General features: G+C 38.5%; 1 protein-coding gene across 1 annotated transcript in view; it reads right to left on the bottom strand.

Annotated features, from left to right (window-relative positions):
• The window catches only part of OSBPL11 (oxysterol binding protein like 11), an 89,469-nt gene that overhangs the window by 28,236 nt on the left and 42,528 nt on the right, over window positions 1-18,705 (bottom strand). Inside the window, exons 6-8 of the mRNA XM_059687586.1 lie at window positions 15,854-16,055; window positions 7,955-8,100; window positions 1,560-1,700 (exon numbers count right to left, since the gene is read on the bottom strand). Coding sequence (XP_059543569.1) covers window positions 1,560-1,700; window positions 7,955-8,100; window positions 15,854-16,055 — 489 coding nt within the window. The remainder of the gene's footprint in view (window positions 1-1,559; window positions 1,701-7,954; window positions 8,101-15,853; window positions 16,056-18,705) is intronic.

The raw sequence follows: 18,705 nt of genomic DNA, 5'->3' as shown, positions 1-18,705 counted from the left end.
CTGAGTCTGGGACTGGGGGCTAAGATTCTGTATTTCTAACAAGTTCTCAGATAATGGTGATTCTACTAGTCTTCAGACCACATTCCTCGGCCCCCACACCAGTTTCATTGATGTATAATTGACAAAACTGTAAGATATTTTAAGTATACATTGTGGTAATTTGATATACACACATATTGTGAAAGGATTCCCACTATCTAGTTAATTCAGACATAGTCTGCAACCTATGTATGGCCTTTGGGTCAAATCTGGCATCCTGTTTTTATATATAAAGTTTAGTTGAAACATAGCCATGCCCAATTCAACGTATTATCTATGGCTGCTAAGGCAGAGTTAAGTAGTTCCAACAGAGACCTATGCCCACGTAGCCAAAAAAATAATTACTTTCTGGCCCTTTACAGAAAATGTTTGTTATAGATAATACCCAAAATGTGCTATCCAACATGGGAAGTAAGAGTAAAGTAGAAGCATCAATGCCTTTCATGGTTTTGTGGGATTATGCATGGTTGTGGGATTATACATCCTTTTCTTTTTTCTTTTCTGTTAATCCTCACACGAGGGTATTTTTTCCATTCATTTTCAGAAAGAGTGGAAGGGTGAGGGAAAGACACAGAGAGAGAAAAACATAAATTGGTTGCCTCCTGCACACTGGGACCAGGGATGGGGGATTGAGCCTGCAACAGAGGCATGTGCCCTTGATCAGAATTGAATCCAGGACCCTTTAGTGTGTGGGCTGACGCTCTAACCACTGAGCAAAGCTGGTTAGGAACATCCTCTTTCTTTTTTTTCTTTTTTTAAAATATATTTTATTGATTTTTTACAGAGAGGAAGGGAGAAGAATAGAGAGTTAGAAACATCGATGAGAGAGGAACATCGATCAGCTGCCTCCTGCACACCCCGCACCGGGGATGTGCCCGCAACCAAGGTACATGCCTTTGACAGGAATCAAACCCAGGACCCTTCAGTCCACAGGCCAACGCTCTATCCACTGAGCCAAACAGGTCAGAGTAGGAACATCCTTTTCTTTAGATATTAGTTCTGTCTACCAATGGACCTCTTTAATTTTGTACAGAAGCAAGAACGTAAGCCCTCATTTGCTATGCAACTTCCTGCTGGCAATATTTTTTATTATTTATTTATTTATTTATTTATTTATTTATTTATTTATTTTTAAATATATTTTATTGATTTTTTACAGAGAGGAAGGGAGAGGGATAGAGAATCAGAAACATCGATGAGAGAGACACATCGACCAGCTGCCTCCTGCACACCCCCCACTGGGGATATGCCTGCAACCAAGGTACATGCCCTTGACCGGAATCGAACCTGGGACCTTTCAGTCCGCAGGCCGACGCTCCATCCACTGAGCCAAACCGGTTACGGCAAGGCAATATTTTTTAAAATAAGAAATCACTTTAATGAAAATAAGAAATGCTGATCAAGAGACTAAGAAACAAACTCATAAAGACTAAAAAGCCCTGACAACGTTAATGAGTACAGGTAGAGCAGGTATAGTCCTGACCCAATGATCTCCCCAGACAGTTTATCCCATTACTTACTCTTGTTAAATCCATGCCCAGCTTGAGCTGTGACAAGAGATGTAGGATAACACTGCGTTGCTCTTCCACAGCTCCCAGGTCATCCTCCTTGTTGTCACAGGTATCCTCCACCTCATCATCTGTATTTATTTCTTCAGGTTCCTTGATGCAAAAAAAGTCTATTGTTACAAAAGCTTATTAATATCCTTTAAGAAAAAAGTTTAAACATCAGACTTGAAGGGATTTATGTTAGCCTAAATCAATCTGAGAACAGGCAAAAATCTTTTTACAAATGTAACTTCTGACACTTGGTCATGCAATAGATTTACTTCAATGAACCCATTATTGCTGATGCCGAACTTTTTAAGATCTTGCCATATATGTCACATATAAAATACATATATTTTGCAAAAGTAGGGTATTTCAAAAAGAGTGAAAAATGCCACTTCTGAATCTCAGGCTTTGTAGGCATTGACCAGTACCTATAACTTAAGTTCAAGATATTTTGAGACAAATATTTGTCCTATTTTAAGCTAAAACCAAAAAAGTAAAATTTTAAAATGACTGTGCATATCAAATTTAACTACTATAATCTATACTCATTCATTCTTGGAGTTGTCAGGAAGAAACCTAGGATATGGAAATCCTGCAGTTACTCATGCCTTCTTCTTCTTCTTTTTTTAAATTGATCTTAGGGAGAGGAAGGCAGGGAGAGAGAGGGAAGAGAAACATCAACCAGTTGTCTCCTGTGTGCACCCTGACCAGGTGTATGGGATGATGCCCAACCAACTGAGCCACACCAGCCAGGGCCCTCATGCCATATTAATACCACAAAAAGTTCTTTGCCCAGCTCTTCAATTAGTCCATCAGTCAGTCAATCAAACAGCCCCTTGGAAAACTGAAAATGTTTACCTTTATCTCAATAAGGTCTTAGCTGCAAATAATTGGTTAAAAAGAAACTTAATTTCTTATTTATTTCTATTTAAACATCAAATACCAGTTTCAAATTCCAAGTGCTGAAAGCCAATTCCAGCATGTCATAATTGCAAGAGTTTCATCAAAAGGTTGATGGAACTTGGGGACTCAACAAGGGCTGAGTCACATATGTTGTCACCTGTTGGGAATGGCTGAGGGCATTTCCCCAAACCTGAAAAGGATGCATTAAATGATTGCTTGCTGCCAGACAGCTCAGGGCATCTTAATCTACATGTTATTGCCTCCTACTGGCCAAACACCTGAACAGCCGTAGGCCAATTCTTCCAATCTGACAATGGATTCTGTACCTAACCCTACCCTTTGAAGTGTGTATCTCCACCTTGCCTTAGGACAATTTGTGCTAATAAATAGCAAGGGCTCCTGAGACAAGGAGAACTTAGTCCTTTAGCTAAGTCTTCTCTGACTACCTATAATGCCTTTCAAAATTATGTTTCGTCTCTGGACTCTTCAAATTTACGCATGGCGCCTTCTCCAGATTGCTGAACCCTTCTAGATGCTGGATCAAGACCACTGGCGTTACCCAAGATTCTAAAGAACCTTATCAGATGTCACTTTCCATGTTTACCTCGGGGTGGTGTCCCATCTCTCTCATGGTACCTCTTCTTACTACCTCTATGCAAGACAGTTTCATATATGTATATTGCCTTCAGTACTGTATTAGATTTCAAGTTATGAGGATTTTAAAAAGGAAATAACTTTCCTTTTTTTAAGGCAAGATTTCTTTCTTTTAAAAAAAATATATATACGTTTTTTTATTGATTTCAGAGAGAGGAAGGGAAAAGGTGAGAAAGATAGAAACATTAATGATGAGAGAGAATCATTCATCGGCTGCCTCCTGCATGCCCGACACTGGGGATAGAGCCCACAACCTGGGCATGTGCCCTGACCGAGAACTGAACTGTGACCTCCTGGTTCATAGGTTGATGCTCAACTACTGAGTCATGCTGGTCAGTCAGTCATAACTTTCCTTTTTAAAAATGTCTCTGCCTTTGGTTTTCTTGTCCCATAACCAAATCCTATCATACAAGAAGTCAATCTATTTTGTGTAGCGAGGCAAAGAAAACCAATCCTAATCAGGCACAAAATCAAGAACTTAATGATCTCTCAAAATACTACAAAATATCAAACACAGTGACAGAGTTAAAGGGTAGTGGGTTTCTGGCCATTCTTCTGCCTTTTTCTCCTTTTTTCCTCTTTTCTTCTACCAAGGAAATCTGTATCTGCTCAAATTCTGATAAATCAATTAAGGGCGTAGTTCATTTCCTCATGTTAAGACCACACAATTATTGTTTGTATAAATCAGAATCACTTCTGTTTTTATGAGCTTGAAGAGAAATTCCAAAGGCTTTCTCACTTCCTCCTTTCAATGACTAGGAATTCTCTCCAGAAAGTATTTCCTGTTATCTATCCTAAATCATTTGCACAACATAGTTTAAGTAAGCAATCTTGGGAATGTCTACTCATCATAAAAAGGGGGCGGAGGAGGTGATTATCCCCCTCTCTATGTATGGATATTAACTATAATAATTATTCACTTGAGAAAAGTTGAAAAACACACACACACATACACACACACCCTAACAGGTCTTGATTATATAATGTTTTCCAACCCTCTGAATAGGTACCACTGCATTGGGGTCATAACCTAAGACACAGATTAATAATGCAAATGTAACCCTAACATGATTATACAAGATAAAGTTTACTTTGCAGTTTCTCCTAATAAAATAGTATTAAAGAAATAAAGCATAATCTGGCAGAAAACCTATTTAAAGAAATATAGTTTTTATTGTACTTATAAAAATAGTCAACTCACTTATTAGGATAGAAAATAAAAGAAATTCTATTGACTAATACTGATTCTAAAACCTGGTATGAATAAAAAAATTTGGAAGGTCTCCTTTCTTTTTAAAATGGCTCTTCTTACAGGTAACCATGTCTTTCTAAAGAAAAGCTTAAGGTAAAAAAATTTAAAAAAAAAATAAAGCATTACCAAATTTCAAATAAATATGAGCAAATGTATAAAATCCCTACAAAACCAGAATGGTTAGCAAATACAGTAGTACAAGGAACTCATACAATTTGGAGATTGCATGGCAAAAACACCCCCCCATTTTTTGTCCTGATTTCTGACTCGGGCACAACAGAACCAGGGGCTTCATTCTAGCCTCAGTGGGGTTTATTTCCTCCATCGCCTGGCACGCAATCTCCACTGCTATATATATATATCTGCAGCTTGCACCAGCACTCTATTTCAAAAAAAGGCATACGTGAAATTTTTTGATATTCATGTCTATTATGGTATGCTTCAATTAAGTCTAATGTCTTGTAATTTAGTAAAATATGAACTAATTTTTTCTTCTTAACTTTAGATGTGATATACTTGGTCTACTCAACATTTCAAAAGATTTGAAAATATAACAATCTTCTCCTCCCCACCTCTGTGCTGCATCTCCAACATAAGTCTCTATCCTGACCTCCAGCCCGCTTTGTATTCTCATTTAGGAGGATAAAGATGGAGTATATAATCTATAGTTAATAGTTTTTTGACTTGCAAATTATATCTCAAGTCCTGATCTCTCCCCAAAGCTTTAATTTCATCATTTTCAATTGCTTTTTATATACATTTATAATCACTTAATCCTTTTTTCACATAAAATCCAATCATGTTCATAAATCATACTAAACCTTTTTTTTCTCAAAAAGCTTTCTTCCTAATTTTCCTAGCTTGTGACTGGTACCACAATCTTATCTAGTCATTTAGGCTAAAAAACTTGGGATCAACTTTGATCCAACCCTATATCCAGTCAATTATAAGTCCAACTGATTTTTCATTTGAAGTGCATGTTACCTATTCATTTGTCTTCACTTTTACTTCTATAGCTTCTAGCCACACTTTAATTACAAGTCATATACAGCAGTCTTCTTAAACATATCCATCCCTCCGCATGCTCATGACCCTATTATCTATCACATTAAGACAAAATTATTCTACATGATTTTTATGTTCCTCTGGGCACAGTTTACATTGTATTCTATGGATCAAAACTCCAGGGATTATCATTCCACACAGAATGCAACATGAATGGTCATTGGATTTGGAAAAGCCAACAACCCTGTGGTCATTTTCCATAAACCAGGTGCCCTGTTAAATTTATTTTATCTTCATAACAATCTTATACAGTATTATTACCATCCCTGCTTTACAAATGAGAAAACTGAAGCTAAGAGAGGTTAATTAATTGTCCCACGTTAATAAAAAACAAGATCTGGATTCAAAACCAGCAGGCAAGCATTCTCCACAGTAAGTATACATGCCTTAGTATCCCTGCTTGTGTTCCTCTCCCATCTTTGAGATTCCTTCACTACTCCTATTCAAGTCTTGTCTCCTTTCAAAGCCCAAGAACATTTCTGTCCAAAGCATTTCTTATACACTCCATCCAGTACATTTCTCTGAATACCCATATCCCAGTAGTCTAAACAATATTAATTAAGAAGAAAAAAATACTGCTTCACCTCAATTTTTCAGTATATGTGTCATGATTCCAAATCTCTTCAGTAAAAGAACTGTCTATTTTTGTGTCTCCTCTAATTCTTAACATTGGGCTTGCCATACACAACTACATAGCTTAATATTTACTGATTGACTTCACAAATGAACTTGTCAAAAAGCTGGAAAAAAACCCCAGCATTATATACTTTTTTCTTCTCCCCTGCCCACTCTGCCTGCCTCATTAAGTCAAGGCCTTTGCCAGTTTTATTTTATTTTATTTAAAAATGTGTTTTTATTGACTTTAGAGAGAGGAGGCGGGAGGGGGGGAGAGGAAGGGGGAGAGAGAGAGAGAGAGAGAGAGAGAGAGAGAGAGAGAGAGAGAGAGACATTGATGTGAGAAACATCAATCGGTTGCCTCCTGCACACATCCTGACCGGGTATTGAACCCACAACCTGGGTAATATGCTCTGACTGTGAAGTGAATTGATAACCATTTGGTGCATGGGATGATGCTCAACAAACTGAGCCCCACGGGCCAGGGCACCAGCTTTACAAGTCCCGGTGTCAGCCATAGCAGGTTTTGCTTGCAGTGGTTTTCAACCTTCTGGCCCTTTAAATACAGTTTCTCATGTTGTGACCCAACCATAAAATTATTTTTGTTGCTACTTCATAACTGCTATGAATCGTAATGTAAATATCTGATATGCAGGATGGTCTTAGGCGACCCCTGTGAAAGGGTCGTCCAACCGCCAAAGGGGTCACAACTCACAGGTTGAGAACCGCTGGCTTAGTGGATAGAGCTTTGGCCCAAGGACTGAAGTGTCATGGGTTCGATTCTGGTCAAGGGCACGTACCTTGGTTGCAGGCTCAATCCCTGGCCCCAGTCGAGTGTGGGAGGCAACCAATTGATGTGTCTCTCTCATATCAATGTTTCTCTCTGTCTCTCCCCCTTCCTTCCACACTCTAAAAAAATTCAATGGAAAATATATCCTCGGGTGAGGATTAATACCAAAAAAGTCTCTGTGTCATATATTTCTTTTAAGAAGTAATTTGCTAATATACAAATTACCATAAACTGTGCATTACTTTTGACTCAATAATTCTAGTTAGAAATATAGCCTAAAAATATAATCCAAATAAAAAGGAGGGGGGGAAAAAAAGTACACAAGATGATAGAGTGCTACTATAATAAAAAAAAAAAATCTAGATATTCAGTAGCCTATTTCAACCTTTAATTATATAGGCCAAAATAACATAGGAAAAGTGCTTATGAGAAATATCAAGTAAAAAGAGCTTTAAAACCCCCCACTATCTCTGTAATTACAACCATAAAAATAACAAATGTGAATCCAAAGGCAAAAAAACCAATATGATTTGCTACAGTGGTGGAATTATAAATAGAATAAAATACTCTAGCTTCTGAGAAATGTGGGATAACTAGTACTTTATAAAAATACAAACCCCTAAGACTGTGTGCTATTTTAAGTAGAATAACACTTTCAAAATTTGGTTTGGTAAAGTGCTTACTATAAAAAGACTTAATAGTAAACTTTAAACCTGTAAACATAATAATAAAATCTAGTAAATAATGTTAAATTAAGAATTGGAAGAGAGAAACATGCAAATAATCTTATATTAGATAAGCTATTTTTTAGAAAAAGAAAAACATGCAATTTCAATCTTTAAATCCATTTTTATCAAGCAAAAGTAACCAAAACTGAAAAGGGCAAATAATTTAACATGAAAACACAGTATGTATAGGTTTTATACAACAGACTACTTTCAAAGTCAAAGCAGGTAGAGTTTGCAAGAATGTTGCTCTGGTGTTAGGTTGACTTGCACATCCTGACAACAGAGAACTGACCCCTTTTGAGTGATTTCTAATTTTACACCAAAATCATATTTTCATTAGCAAATTACGTCTTACCCTTGCTAATAGTCCAGATTCCGCAACACACTGCTCTTCTGGGACTGCCATTGGCTTACTCTGCTCGGCTGCAAAGGGCTGGTCAGCTCCATTTTTATAGTGGTTTGATAAAGGTATCTTTGGTTCTAACCACTCGATTGTCGTTCCTGATGAAGCAAGAGAAAACTTTCCCTGAAACTTGCTCATAATCTGGAAAGTTCAGCAGATGTAGATTTTATTAAACAATTTTGTGTTGAGCCTACAAGACTAAAAGCAATTCAACCTGTTAAGAGACTGCCAAGACAGCCATATGTAGCTCATTAGCATGCGCACCATGATTGGTGTTTTACAAAAGAGTAATTTGCAACTTGAAAACAGATATCACTGTTTAAAAGAATCAACCCTGAATAGGACTGAACTCACTTCTTGGGCAAATCTGTGAATCATAAACCACATTCCAGTCCTACCAGTTGACTTGTTGACCTTTCCCTATGAACCCTGGCCCCTCTAGTGATCACAACGTGTGCAATTAGGCTTTAGTGAGTCACAATGACAGTAGGAGCCCGAGACTGTGAAACAGTAAAATTTGCTTCAGTTGGGTTGAATTTTATTCTCAGTAGCAATTCTCTAACCAAGCAATATAACCAACCCCTTGATCTAATTTAAGAATTGTAAATACATGTCCATTCTTTTTTTTTAGTCATATAAAAAAGCTCCATATACTTTTAAATTGAAACTCTTCTACTGAATAAATAATAGCTGACCCAGTGAAAGACAGTAGTCACATTTACAGACCTGTCATCTTCTCAATTAATGACTTAAATGTCTCTTATTACCCTTAACTAGTTTAACAAAGTGGATTCTATGCCTAATCAATAATGGAAAATGTTCCATTTGATTTCAGAGGCTGATCTAGGTTTCACAGAAGCTTGGTTATAGAGTGCTACAATAAGGGATACTCAGTCTACCAAGCAGAACTTTTAAACAGTGTGGAGTTTACTCAGTCTATACCAAAACCCCAGGCTTCTTGCAGAGAAATAAATTACACAGTTATCAGGATGCCAGAGCATTTTGCCCTACCATGCAGTTCAGTTTCACTTGGCAATTGGGGAAATCCACGACTGGGGCAATGCCTTGGGTAAGTTCATGGAGCTTCTTCCAAAATTCCAAAGAAAACACCTTGCCCCTATTTTAAAATGATTATTTTTAATATATTTATCTAGATGTCTTTACTTCTAAAAATAAAAGGCACACAGACACTAAATTTAAGGGATCATTCAACTAATTAAAATTTTAACAAAACTTGTTATTGCCCAGCTGGTGTGGCTCAGTGGTTGAGCGTCAACCTATGAACCAGGGGGGTCATGGTTCCATTCCAGTTAGGGCACATGCCCGGGTTGTGGGCTCGATCCCCAGTGTGGGGCATGCAGGAGGCAGCCGATCAATGATGCTCTCTCATTATTGATGTTTCTATCTCTCTCTCCCTCTCTGAAATCAATAAAAATATATTATTAAAAAAAAAAGTCTGTATGAGACTAAACACTAACTGGAAATTAGATTTCATTTCTTGTGTCATAATAACACTTAAGTGGGAAGATAATTTAGTGTTTCATTTTTTTTCATTAAAAAGGTAATTTATATTGTACATGCTTCATTAATCATACAGCAATCATTTAAAATAAGACTGTATTCATTTAAACTACACAAATGAAATTTCTAAGAATTTTAAAAACTATATAGATTTAATTAATTAATCAAATATTTGTTAAGCACCTAGTATCTAGCATTATACGCCTTGATGTACTTTAAAAAATTAAGTAGCATAAACTGGAAACATTATTTCATTTAACTGACAAAATTACTACCAAACCAGAGTTAACCCAAATTTCATAACTCAGAGTAATACAATTCATCCAATGTTTAACACAGGGAATAGTTAAGTAAACTAAATTACATCTACCCCCTTAAAAGAATATAATGCAGTCAATAAAACTTATATTACCAAAAGTATATCACATACTGAAAAATTTAAAATACAAACATATATTTTCTAATAATGGGGTGAAACAAACAAAAACTAAAAAGAAAAATAGAAAAAATGGTGGGGAGTATACCAATACATTAACAGTGGAAGTTTCTGGTTGATAAAACAATGCATAATTTTTGTTTCATCTTTCAATTGTATGGCAGCTTATAAGTTCTTTATAATATGTGCGTGTTGCTCTGTAATAGAAGAAAATTTCTATCGGACTTGTTAGAATTTCAAGGTAACAGTTCATGTTCATAACTCACAACTTAGGATTTTCTGTCACTTTGGAATGCTGTTTCCCTTACCCGTCCCATCCCTAAGCTAATTGGTTTTTGTAGCTTTTCTGTGTCTTTCCCAGACCTTTTAATATCAGAATAGTCCATTTATATATTCTCCCACAGTACTTTGTTCCCATTTAAGTTGCACTTTATATATTATAGTTCACATATTTACATATTGTCCCCAAGTGCACTATTAGTTCCTTAAGGGGACTACACATAGCTTATTGGCCTCTATAATACTGTCCTGACCTATACCTACAACTGACATTAAAAATAGCTTTTAGCTTCAAATATTGAATTTAGGCACATGTGAGGATGGGATCTATACCTGACTATGGTAAACTTTCCTGAGCAGAGACTCAGTATCTTTCTAAAATACCTTTCTTTCACAAGTAAGTGGAGTAAGCTGAATAAGAGAACAATGAGTTGTTGTGAAATATTAAGTTACTACTATTAATAAAGTATGATGGGGTAGGGGGATTACAGAGATGTTGTTAAAGGTACGAACTCGCAACTAGAAGATGAACAAGTTCGAGAGATTTAATGTACGGCATACTGATTATGGTCAACAATACTGCATTATATATGTCAAAGTTGCTAAGAGACTAGATCCTAAATGTTCTCACCACAAAAAGAAATGAGAATTATGTGACACGACTGAGGTGTTAGCTAATGGTCTGGTGCAGTGGTTCACAACATGGAGCACATTTCCCATAGGGGGGCAATTTGATATTCAAGGAGGGCAATTCGAGAATGAGTTACTAACAGTGAATTTTTTGCATTTCTTATGGTTCTAGGGGCCTCACTTAAAGTATATAAATATATATTGTGACATATTTATGCATTTCAGTCCTCTATTATGTTTTGAAACTTTATTTGCTATTTTTTTTCATATCACTTCATATTATTATTATGATTTTTTAAACTATTTCTTAGTGATTTCTTCCTCAGTACTTCAACTGTCCTTTCGTTCATTTTTCTCTTTTATGGATGCCAAGTTCTTTGGAAGCTTGTTTAGACCAGGTTAATGGCCTTTTAGGTTTCCTCCATGGGAATAGGAGTTCACTTTTGGAATAATAAGAATTATATGGCCGAAACCGGTTTGGCTCAGTGGATAGAGCGTCGGCTTGCGGACTGAAAGGTCCCAGGTTCGATTCCGGTCAAGGGCATGTACCTGGGTTGCGGGCACATCCCCAGTAGGAGATGTGAAGGAGGCGGCTGATTGATGTTTCTCTCTCATCGATGTTTCTAACTCTCTATCTCTCTCCCTTCCTCTCTGTAAAAACTCAATAAAATATATTAAAAAAAAAAAAAAGAATTATATGTCATGGGCGGGGGGGGGGGAGGGGGGAGGGGGAGGGCATCAGGATTTTAGAGATGCTTAGGTGGCCAAAAAAAGATTGGGAACCACTGATTTGGTGGTAATCATATATATGTACCTATATGTTGCAATATTTATTAACAAATGAACAGGTATACTTTAAACTCAGACAATGTTTCATATCAATTATATCTCATTAAAAAAATGAGTTCATTCATCTCATTTAGTAGAAAAATGCATTTTTTGTTCTCTCATGTGTAGGGAGCTGATATAGGGTTAAGCCTCAGACTGACCTGTGGGCAAAGTCACAAACATTTCCCAGCTTAGAGGGCACAGTCCTCTTAGCATAATTAGGCTTGACCTTATGACACTCCCTAGATCTTATCTGGGAAGCTAATGGGCTGAGGAAGTGCAGGAAGTATAACCATGGTGTAAACAAGTGAAACTCACAAGAACTGTGTAACTAATGGAAACCACTACCTTGTTTACCTCTCACTATAAAATAAAGGCTCAGCTTGCCTTGGGATATCTCTCTCTGTGGCCTCAGCCAGGCACAGGGAAGATCCACGGAGACTAAGGAAAGCTAGAGAGTTCTGAACGCTGTCTCTGTGTAAAGCATTCTTCGCCGACTCCGTCCACGCCTTTGGGAACCCCTGGACCGCTGGGGCTGGACCCCAGCATATGGCGCCCGAACAGGATTCCCCTAGGTAAGCCCCCCCGCACTCGGGACGGATAGGACTCCACCATAGGGTGCTGCAGACCCCCCTATAGAGGATAAGTAGGGTAAGAAGGTGGATAGTACAGAACTTAGATTGAGAAGATTTGCCATACTTAGTCTAAAGGAAAAAGACTCTGTATTGATCTTTAAACACATATGCTTGGTAGCAGAGGAGTTAAGGTTACGCCCAGTCAGACGGAATGTTTTATACAAGTGTGTCCATGCTTTTCTGAGGAAGGAAAGGTGCCAGAAAGGTAAATGTAGAGGCATGGGAGAAGGCAGGCCCAAGGAGCCTTATCCTTAACCCCACTGCAGCCTTTCCACCCAGGGAAAGTGCAGGACTGGCAAGCTCTCCCTGGGGTGATAGATCAGGACTCAGGTAATAATGGAAAGTGCCAATCCTACTCTTAAAATGGATACAAGAGAGCATTTGGGGTTTTTCTATTTAATGCCTGTTTTGGATTGAGTAAATGCATTTTACTTAGTTTTAACATATCAAAGTTAGCTCTTGACACAAAAGGAAAAACTAACAGTTTGGCTCAAAATTGGGGTTTTGTTTTTGAGGTACTGAGGCTTGGGGGTGGAGTCAATTCACGGTAGAAATGTGAAGCTATGGCTTTTGGGGTTGAAGTGGGAAGTTGTGAATACAGAGGAGTATGTATGTTTATATATGGTCAGAATTCCATCAATGTAAACCTTTTCTATAAAAACAAAAAAGGGGGAGAATAATGTTATATGTTATATTTTTTGGAAATACAATGCAGAGGGTTGTACAGCAGCCAAAAGGCATTGGGCCTCCTGTACAATAGCCTCTGCCAACTTAGCCCAGTGGAAGGATGCAAACCACACAAGAGTTTTACAAGATCTAGTAATGATGTGGGGAAGAGGTTGTGTTTTGTATCTTTCCAGAAGGAGCAGCCTCTGCCTCCCTCCTGGGGACTGTCACCCTTGGGAGGCTGAGTTAGCACACCTGACCAGCGCAGCCCTGAGCTGGAACCACCTGTCCATTGGAAGGATCACATGTGCCTCCTATTTGTCTGTACTTATGTCCCAGCTTTGCCCCACATCTCCTTTCCTTTTTCCTTTTTTAAAAATCTGACTACTTGTTTGCTGGTTCTTTGGCCTTTCTCCTGCTCTCCTGAACACAGCCTTTTCTAGAATCTCCCTACCCTACTGTTCCAGGAAGGGCACCTCCCTTTTCTGCCGTGACTGGGAGTGTCTGGTATATGCCCCATATGTAGAGTTGTCTTGTACTAAGAGCCTGACATCATGGGCTGAGAAAGCCCTGTCCAGGGCCCATAGCTGTTGCCTGAGTTCTCTGTTCTTGCTGAGGTCACGGTGGCTGGTACCATGGATCTGTCTCTCGCCCAATGGAGTAAAATGGGCCCTCTCTGGAGAAGAAACCTGGGTTCCCCAAGATATGTGACCAGAGCCGGGGCTCCACCAGCAGGCGAGGGGAACCCAAGGCAGGTGCTGGGCGTGGAGGCTACAGGGGCATACTGAACCTCACATCACCCTGCTTGGCCCCGGAGGATGGCTGGTTAGCCAAAGACAGGTAAGATTCCTCAGGGTGGAACAACCTAAGACAGGCACAGCCGGGGGCCAGTAGGAGAGAACTTGGGGTTCAACAGAGGTGGGGCACAGATCCTCACCCCCCCCAATTGTGCAGGGGATTGAACACTCGCCCCTTCTGAGGAAGGTCTCCTGCCCCCATGGCTGCTTCTCGCTTCCCATGTCCAGCCCAGATCGGGACCCAGATAACAGAAAGAGACTTGGCCCAGCTCAGATCGGGAACAGAAAGAGACTTGGCCCAGCTCAGATCGGGACCCAGGTAAAGACAGAGACTGGCTGACAGCAGCTGCCCTCTCACTGCAACAGGGTTTGTTTTGACCATTTCTACCTTGGACCACAGGGAAAGGGGCAGCTGAAGGAAAGGGCTGTGTCAGGATGCTGCCTTCTTCCCTTTCTTCTTCCTCTTTTTTTCTAAACACTTCCATGCCATGTAGTTCTTTTGCTTTCTCTTCTTTTTCTCTACTACCCTCCATCTCCGCCTCATCCTCCACCTCCCCAGTATCATCCATATCAGCTGACCCAGAGGGCACAGCTGACTCCTCCCTGGACACCGACACCATCATCAAACTTGGCCCTGATGGACCCTTTGATCCAGCCATACAATGCACTGACACTTCAGGAAGCCCATCGCCAGTGATGACACCCATTAGGCAGATCAACAAGGACAACCAAACCACCGACTTGGGGTCAGCTGAAGAAGTTAACAACTGAGGCCCAGCACATGGTAGAAAAGCAAGAAGTGGAAGCTACTCTCTCAACCAAGTCGGAGGACTCTTGAGTAAATCGGCAAAAGGAACTTTCATTTGGTAGAAAAATGTTACTGTGGTTTGATTTCTCACTTATTGCTGTTTTGCATTGCCATTGTTTTATTATTCTTACTAGTTTTAAAAATGTTATGTTTAAGTTTTAAAATGTTTTGGGTTTTGCATTGGCATTGTTTTATTATTGTTTTAATAGCCAGAGTTTTGTTCTTGATGCTTATGTTTGATGCTTAAGTTTTACTGTCATTATGGTAGCTTAAAAACTCTCATTATAGTAGCTTAAAAAATAAAAGAAGGGTGAGATGTAGGGAGCTGATAGAGGGTTAAGCCTCAGACTGACCTGTGGGCAAAGTCACAAACATTTCCCAGCTTAGAGGGCACAGTCCTCTTAGCATAATTAGGCTTGACCTTATGACACTCCCTAGATCTTATCTGGGAAGCTAATGGGCTGAGGAAGTGCAGGAAGTATAACCATGGTGTAAACAAGTGAAACTCACAAGAACTGTGTAACTAATGGAAACCACTACCTTGTTTACCTCTCACTATAAAATAAAGGCTCAGCTTGCCTTGGGATATCTCTCTCTGTGGCCTCAGCCAGGCACAGGGAAGATCCACGGAGACTAAGGAAAGCTAGAGAGTTCTGAACGCTGTCTCTGTGTAAAGCATTCTTCGCCGACTCCGTCCACACCTTTGGGAAACCCTGGACCGCTGGGGCTGGACCCCAGCACTCATGCAATAACAGTCTTTTTTCTAGTAAATGAATTTTAACAAATAGGTGCTCTCAAATACTAGATGTATACCTCATTTTTCAAACTGAAAGGTGACTTAAAGACTTTAATGTATATCTCAATATGGAAACAATGAATAGTGGACTGAACCAAAACTCAAGAAATAATTCCAGTGTTTCTACTTTGGTCAACTGGATGAATAGTGATATTACCAATTTTTACACAAATACAGGAGATGTGGGTTTTTAGTTCAGTTTTTGATATGTTGAGTTTGAGGTCTCTAAAGAGGTATTAAATGATATTAGACATTAAACCCCAAATCATTTTAGATTGAAGAAAGGGCACAATAAAAGACTTTCTATAACATTAGAGCGATCATTAAAAGAGGCTCGTTGGTTCTCTACTTTTTGTTTTAAATTAAGATTTTCTGAAGTTAGAATTACAAACAAATGCAGTCCTTTCCAGGTTTTGGACCTTAATGTTAAGTCCTACCTTTAATCTATAACTTACCTGAAGGCAATGAGCCCTTCTGATGTGATGCATGCTGCAACTGGAGAATATGAAAGCAGTCATTTAAGCAGTTCATAGTTGCCATGGAAGTAGCTTTGAGCATTAAGAGATCCTGGTCCAAGGAACTAAGATGGCCGGAAGCAGGAAGGCATTCAATTCGTCTAATCAAGTCTCTTTGTTGTCCTTCAGCATGAGACATCATCTAAGGAAAACAACAGTTCTGTGTGTCCCACTCATGATTTCTGTAAATACTATAATACAGTTGCCATTTTAATGACAATATTCAGCTTTCTAGACACTTTTAGGATATATTAAACTTAGAAATCTATTTTAAGTTTGTTTGGCTAGTCTCAATTAATGAGCATTTAATAATGGTTATCAACTGAGCAAAAGATGGTAACCTTTGGCCTGGCTGACGTGGCTCAGTGGTTGAGCATCAACCTATGAATTCAGTGGTTGAGTGTCAACCTATGAAACAGGAGGTCATGGCTTGATTCCAGTCAAGGGCACATGCCCGGGTTGCAGGCTCCATCCTCAGTGTGGGGTGTGCAGGAGGCACCTGATCAATTATTCTCTCCCATGATTAATGTTTCTACCTCTCTCTCCCTCTCCCTTCCTCTCTGAAAACAATAAAAAATGTATTTTTTAAAAAGATGGTGACCTTTGGTAGCTACTTCTTTTCATATTTATATAATGACTTACAAACAGGAGGTGGGCAAAAGTAGGTTTAGCATGCCAAGAAATTGATAACAATAAAAAATTGTGCTAAAACGAGTATAGCAAGTAAACTACAAGAATGTGTAAATAATGAAGGCCAGCAATTTGAGCACTTATAAGACTGTACTTAAGTGCACTGTGCCACTGTGACTTTTTCTGAGTTAATAAAGCGATTATAATAGTCATAATCTGCATATCTTTTTCCATCCAAACAACTGTAAAGCTACATTTGCCAACCCCTGTATATGTAGCCTATTCAGGTTTAACACTAAAGATCAATGACTGTAGAAAATAGTACCTATTCTTTCTATATCCTGATAAAAATTCACCTTAAGGAGTTTCAAAGCAGTTTATCTCCAGACCCTATGCTCAGATTCTCTGACACCTGGGGGCATGCACGATAACCCAACCTTATCTTCCTTATACATTCCTTCCATTTGATGTAAAACTATTAATCACTGAACTATACACAACCTAACTGAAACTTCTAAGGAATCAGGTGTGCGTTTCACTTAGTCCTCTGCCTGTATAAGTACCCCCCACTTTTCCAAAGTTAGAGCACTGTTTTAAGGTTTCTTGGAGGTCTGCTCTCAGACCACAGTCTGCTCTCAGATAAACACAAATAAAATTATTTCTAATATTTTCAGGTTCAGGTTCTTTTTGTTGACAGAGTCCTGTCTACTTTTTCTAATAGAGCCAATGGAATAACAATGATAGGTAAGTAACCCAATTTTTAAAAATGAAACAGAATTTACTATGCTTACTTACTTTCTCTATTGTGATCAGAAGGTTCTTTGATTACCCATCCTTTGGACACTATTTTAATTCACATAAAAATTTTATAGTGGAGAAATTCTTTTTACTTTCAGAGGCTAGCTGATCCAAGTAATTTTTTATTTTTTAAAATATATTTTTATTGATTTCAGAAAGAGGAAGGGGAAGGGAGAGAGAAAGATAGAAAAATCAATGAGAGAGACTCATTAATTGGCTGCCTCCAGTACACCTCCTACTGGGAGCATGTACCCTGACCAGGAATTGAACCATGACCTCCTGGTTCATGGATCAATGCTCAACCACTGAGTCACACCGACAGGGCTCCAGATATATGTGTGTGTGTGTATGTATATACATATACACACACACACACACATATATATTTAATCCTCACCCAAGGATATTTTTTCATTGATTTTTAGAGAAAGAGAAAGATAGAGAGAAACATCAATGTGAGAGAAACAAATCAATTGGTTGCCTCCTGAATGAACCTTGACCAGGACCCAAGCCAGGGAAGAGCCTGCAATCGAGGTATGTGCCCTTGGCCAGAATCAAACCTGGGACCCTTCAGTCCACAGGCTGACACTCTATCCACAGAGCCAAACCAGCTAAGCCAAGATAATTTTATAATTTTTAATATAGTACATCAGAGGGCTAGTGAAAGAGACATAAATTATCCTACCACACAAATCATGTGTGTCACACATGATATAGTCCCTGAAAACATGTCATAGTACTGGATCAAACTTTTTAAAATATATATATATTTTTTATTGATTTTAGAGAGGAAGGGAGAGGGAGAGATAGACAGAAACATCAATGAGAGAGAATCACTGATTGGCTGCATGCCCCCTACTGGGGATCGAGCCCACAACCGGATACGTGCCCTTAACCGGAATCGAACCTGGGACCCTTCAGTCCGCAGACTGATGCTCTATCTACTAAGCCAAACCAGCTAGGGCAAACTTCTTTTTTTTTTAATGGAAGCTACCAGAAAAAAAAGCTCACTCTTACCAGAAAAAAGTTTTTTAATGAAGGTATCTATACATATGCATATATATGGGTGCTTTGTGTGTGTATAATTGTATTTGTATATAAACTATGGAACTAACTTTCAATAATCCAACCTTATGAATTACGTACAACCACTTGGAAAAACAGCTGGCAATATCTACTAGAAAGTGCATAGAGTTAAATAAATGGAATCCATTATTGAATAATTATACCCTTAGATATACATATATATGTTCATCAATTCAAGTGTCCATCAACATTGGAATAGATAAATAAAATTAAAATATACTCATACATTAAATACTGTACATTAAAGAAAAGAATTGCTACACTCAACATCATAAATC

This window comes from Myotis daubentonii, chromosome 3 (genome assembly GCF_963259705.1).
Source record: "Myotis daubentonii chromosome 3, mMyoDau2.1, whole genome shotgun sequence".
NCBI lineage: Eukaryota > Metazoa > Chordata > Mammalia > Chiroptera > Vespertilionidae > Myotis > Myotis daubentonii.
This window is presented reverse-complemented; position numbering and strand designations above follow the sequence as displayed.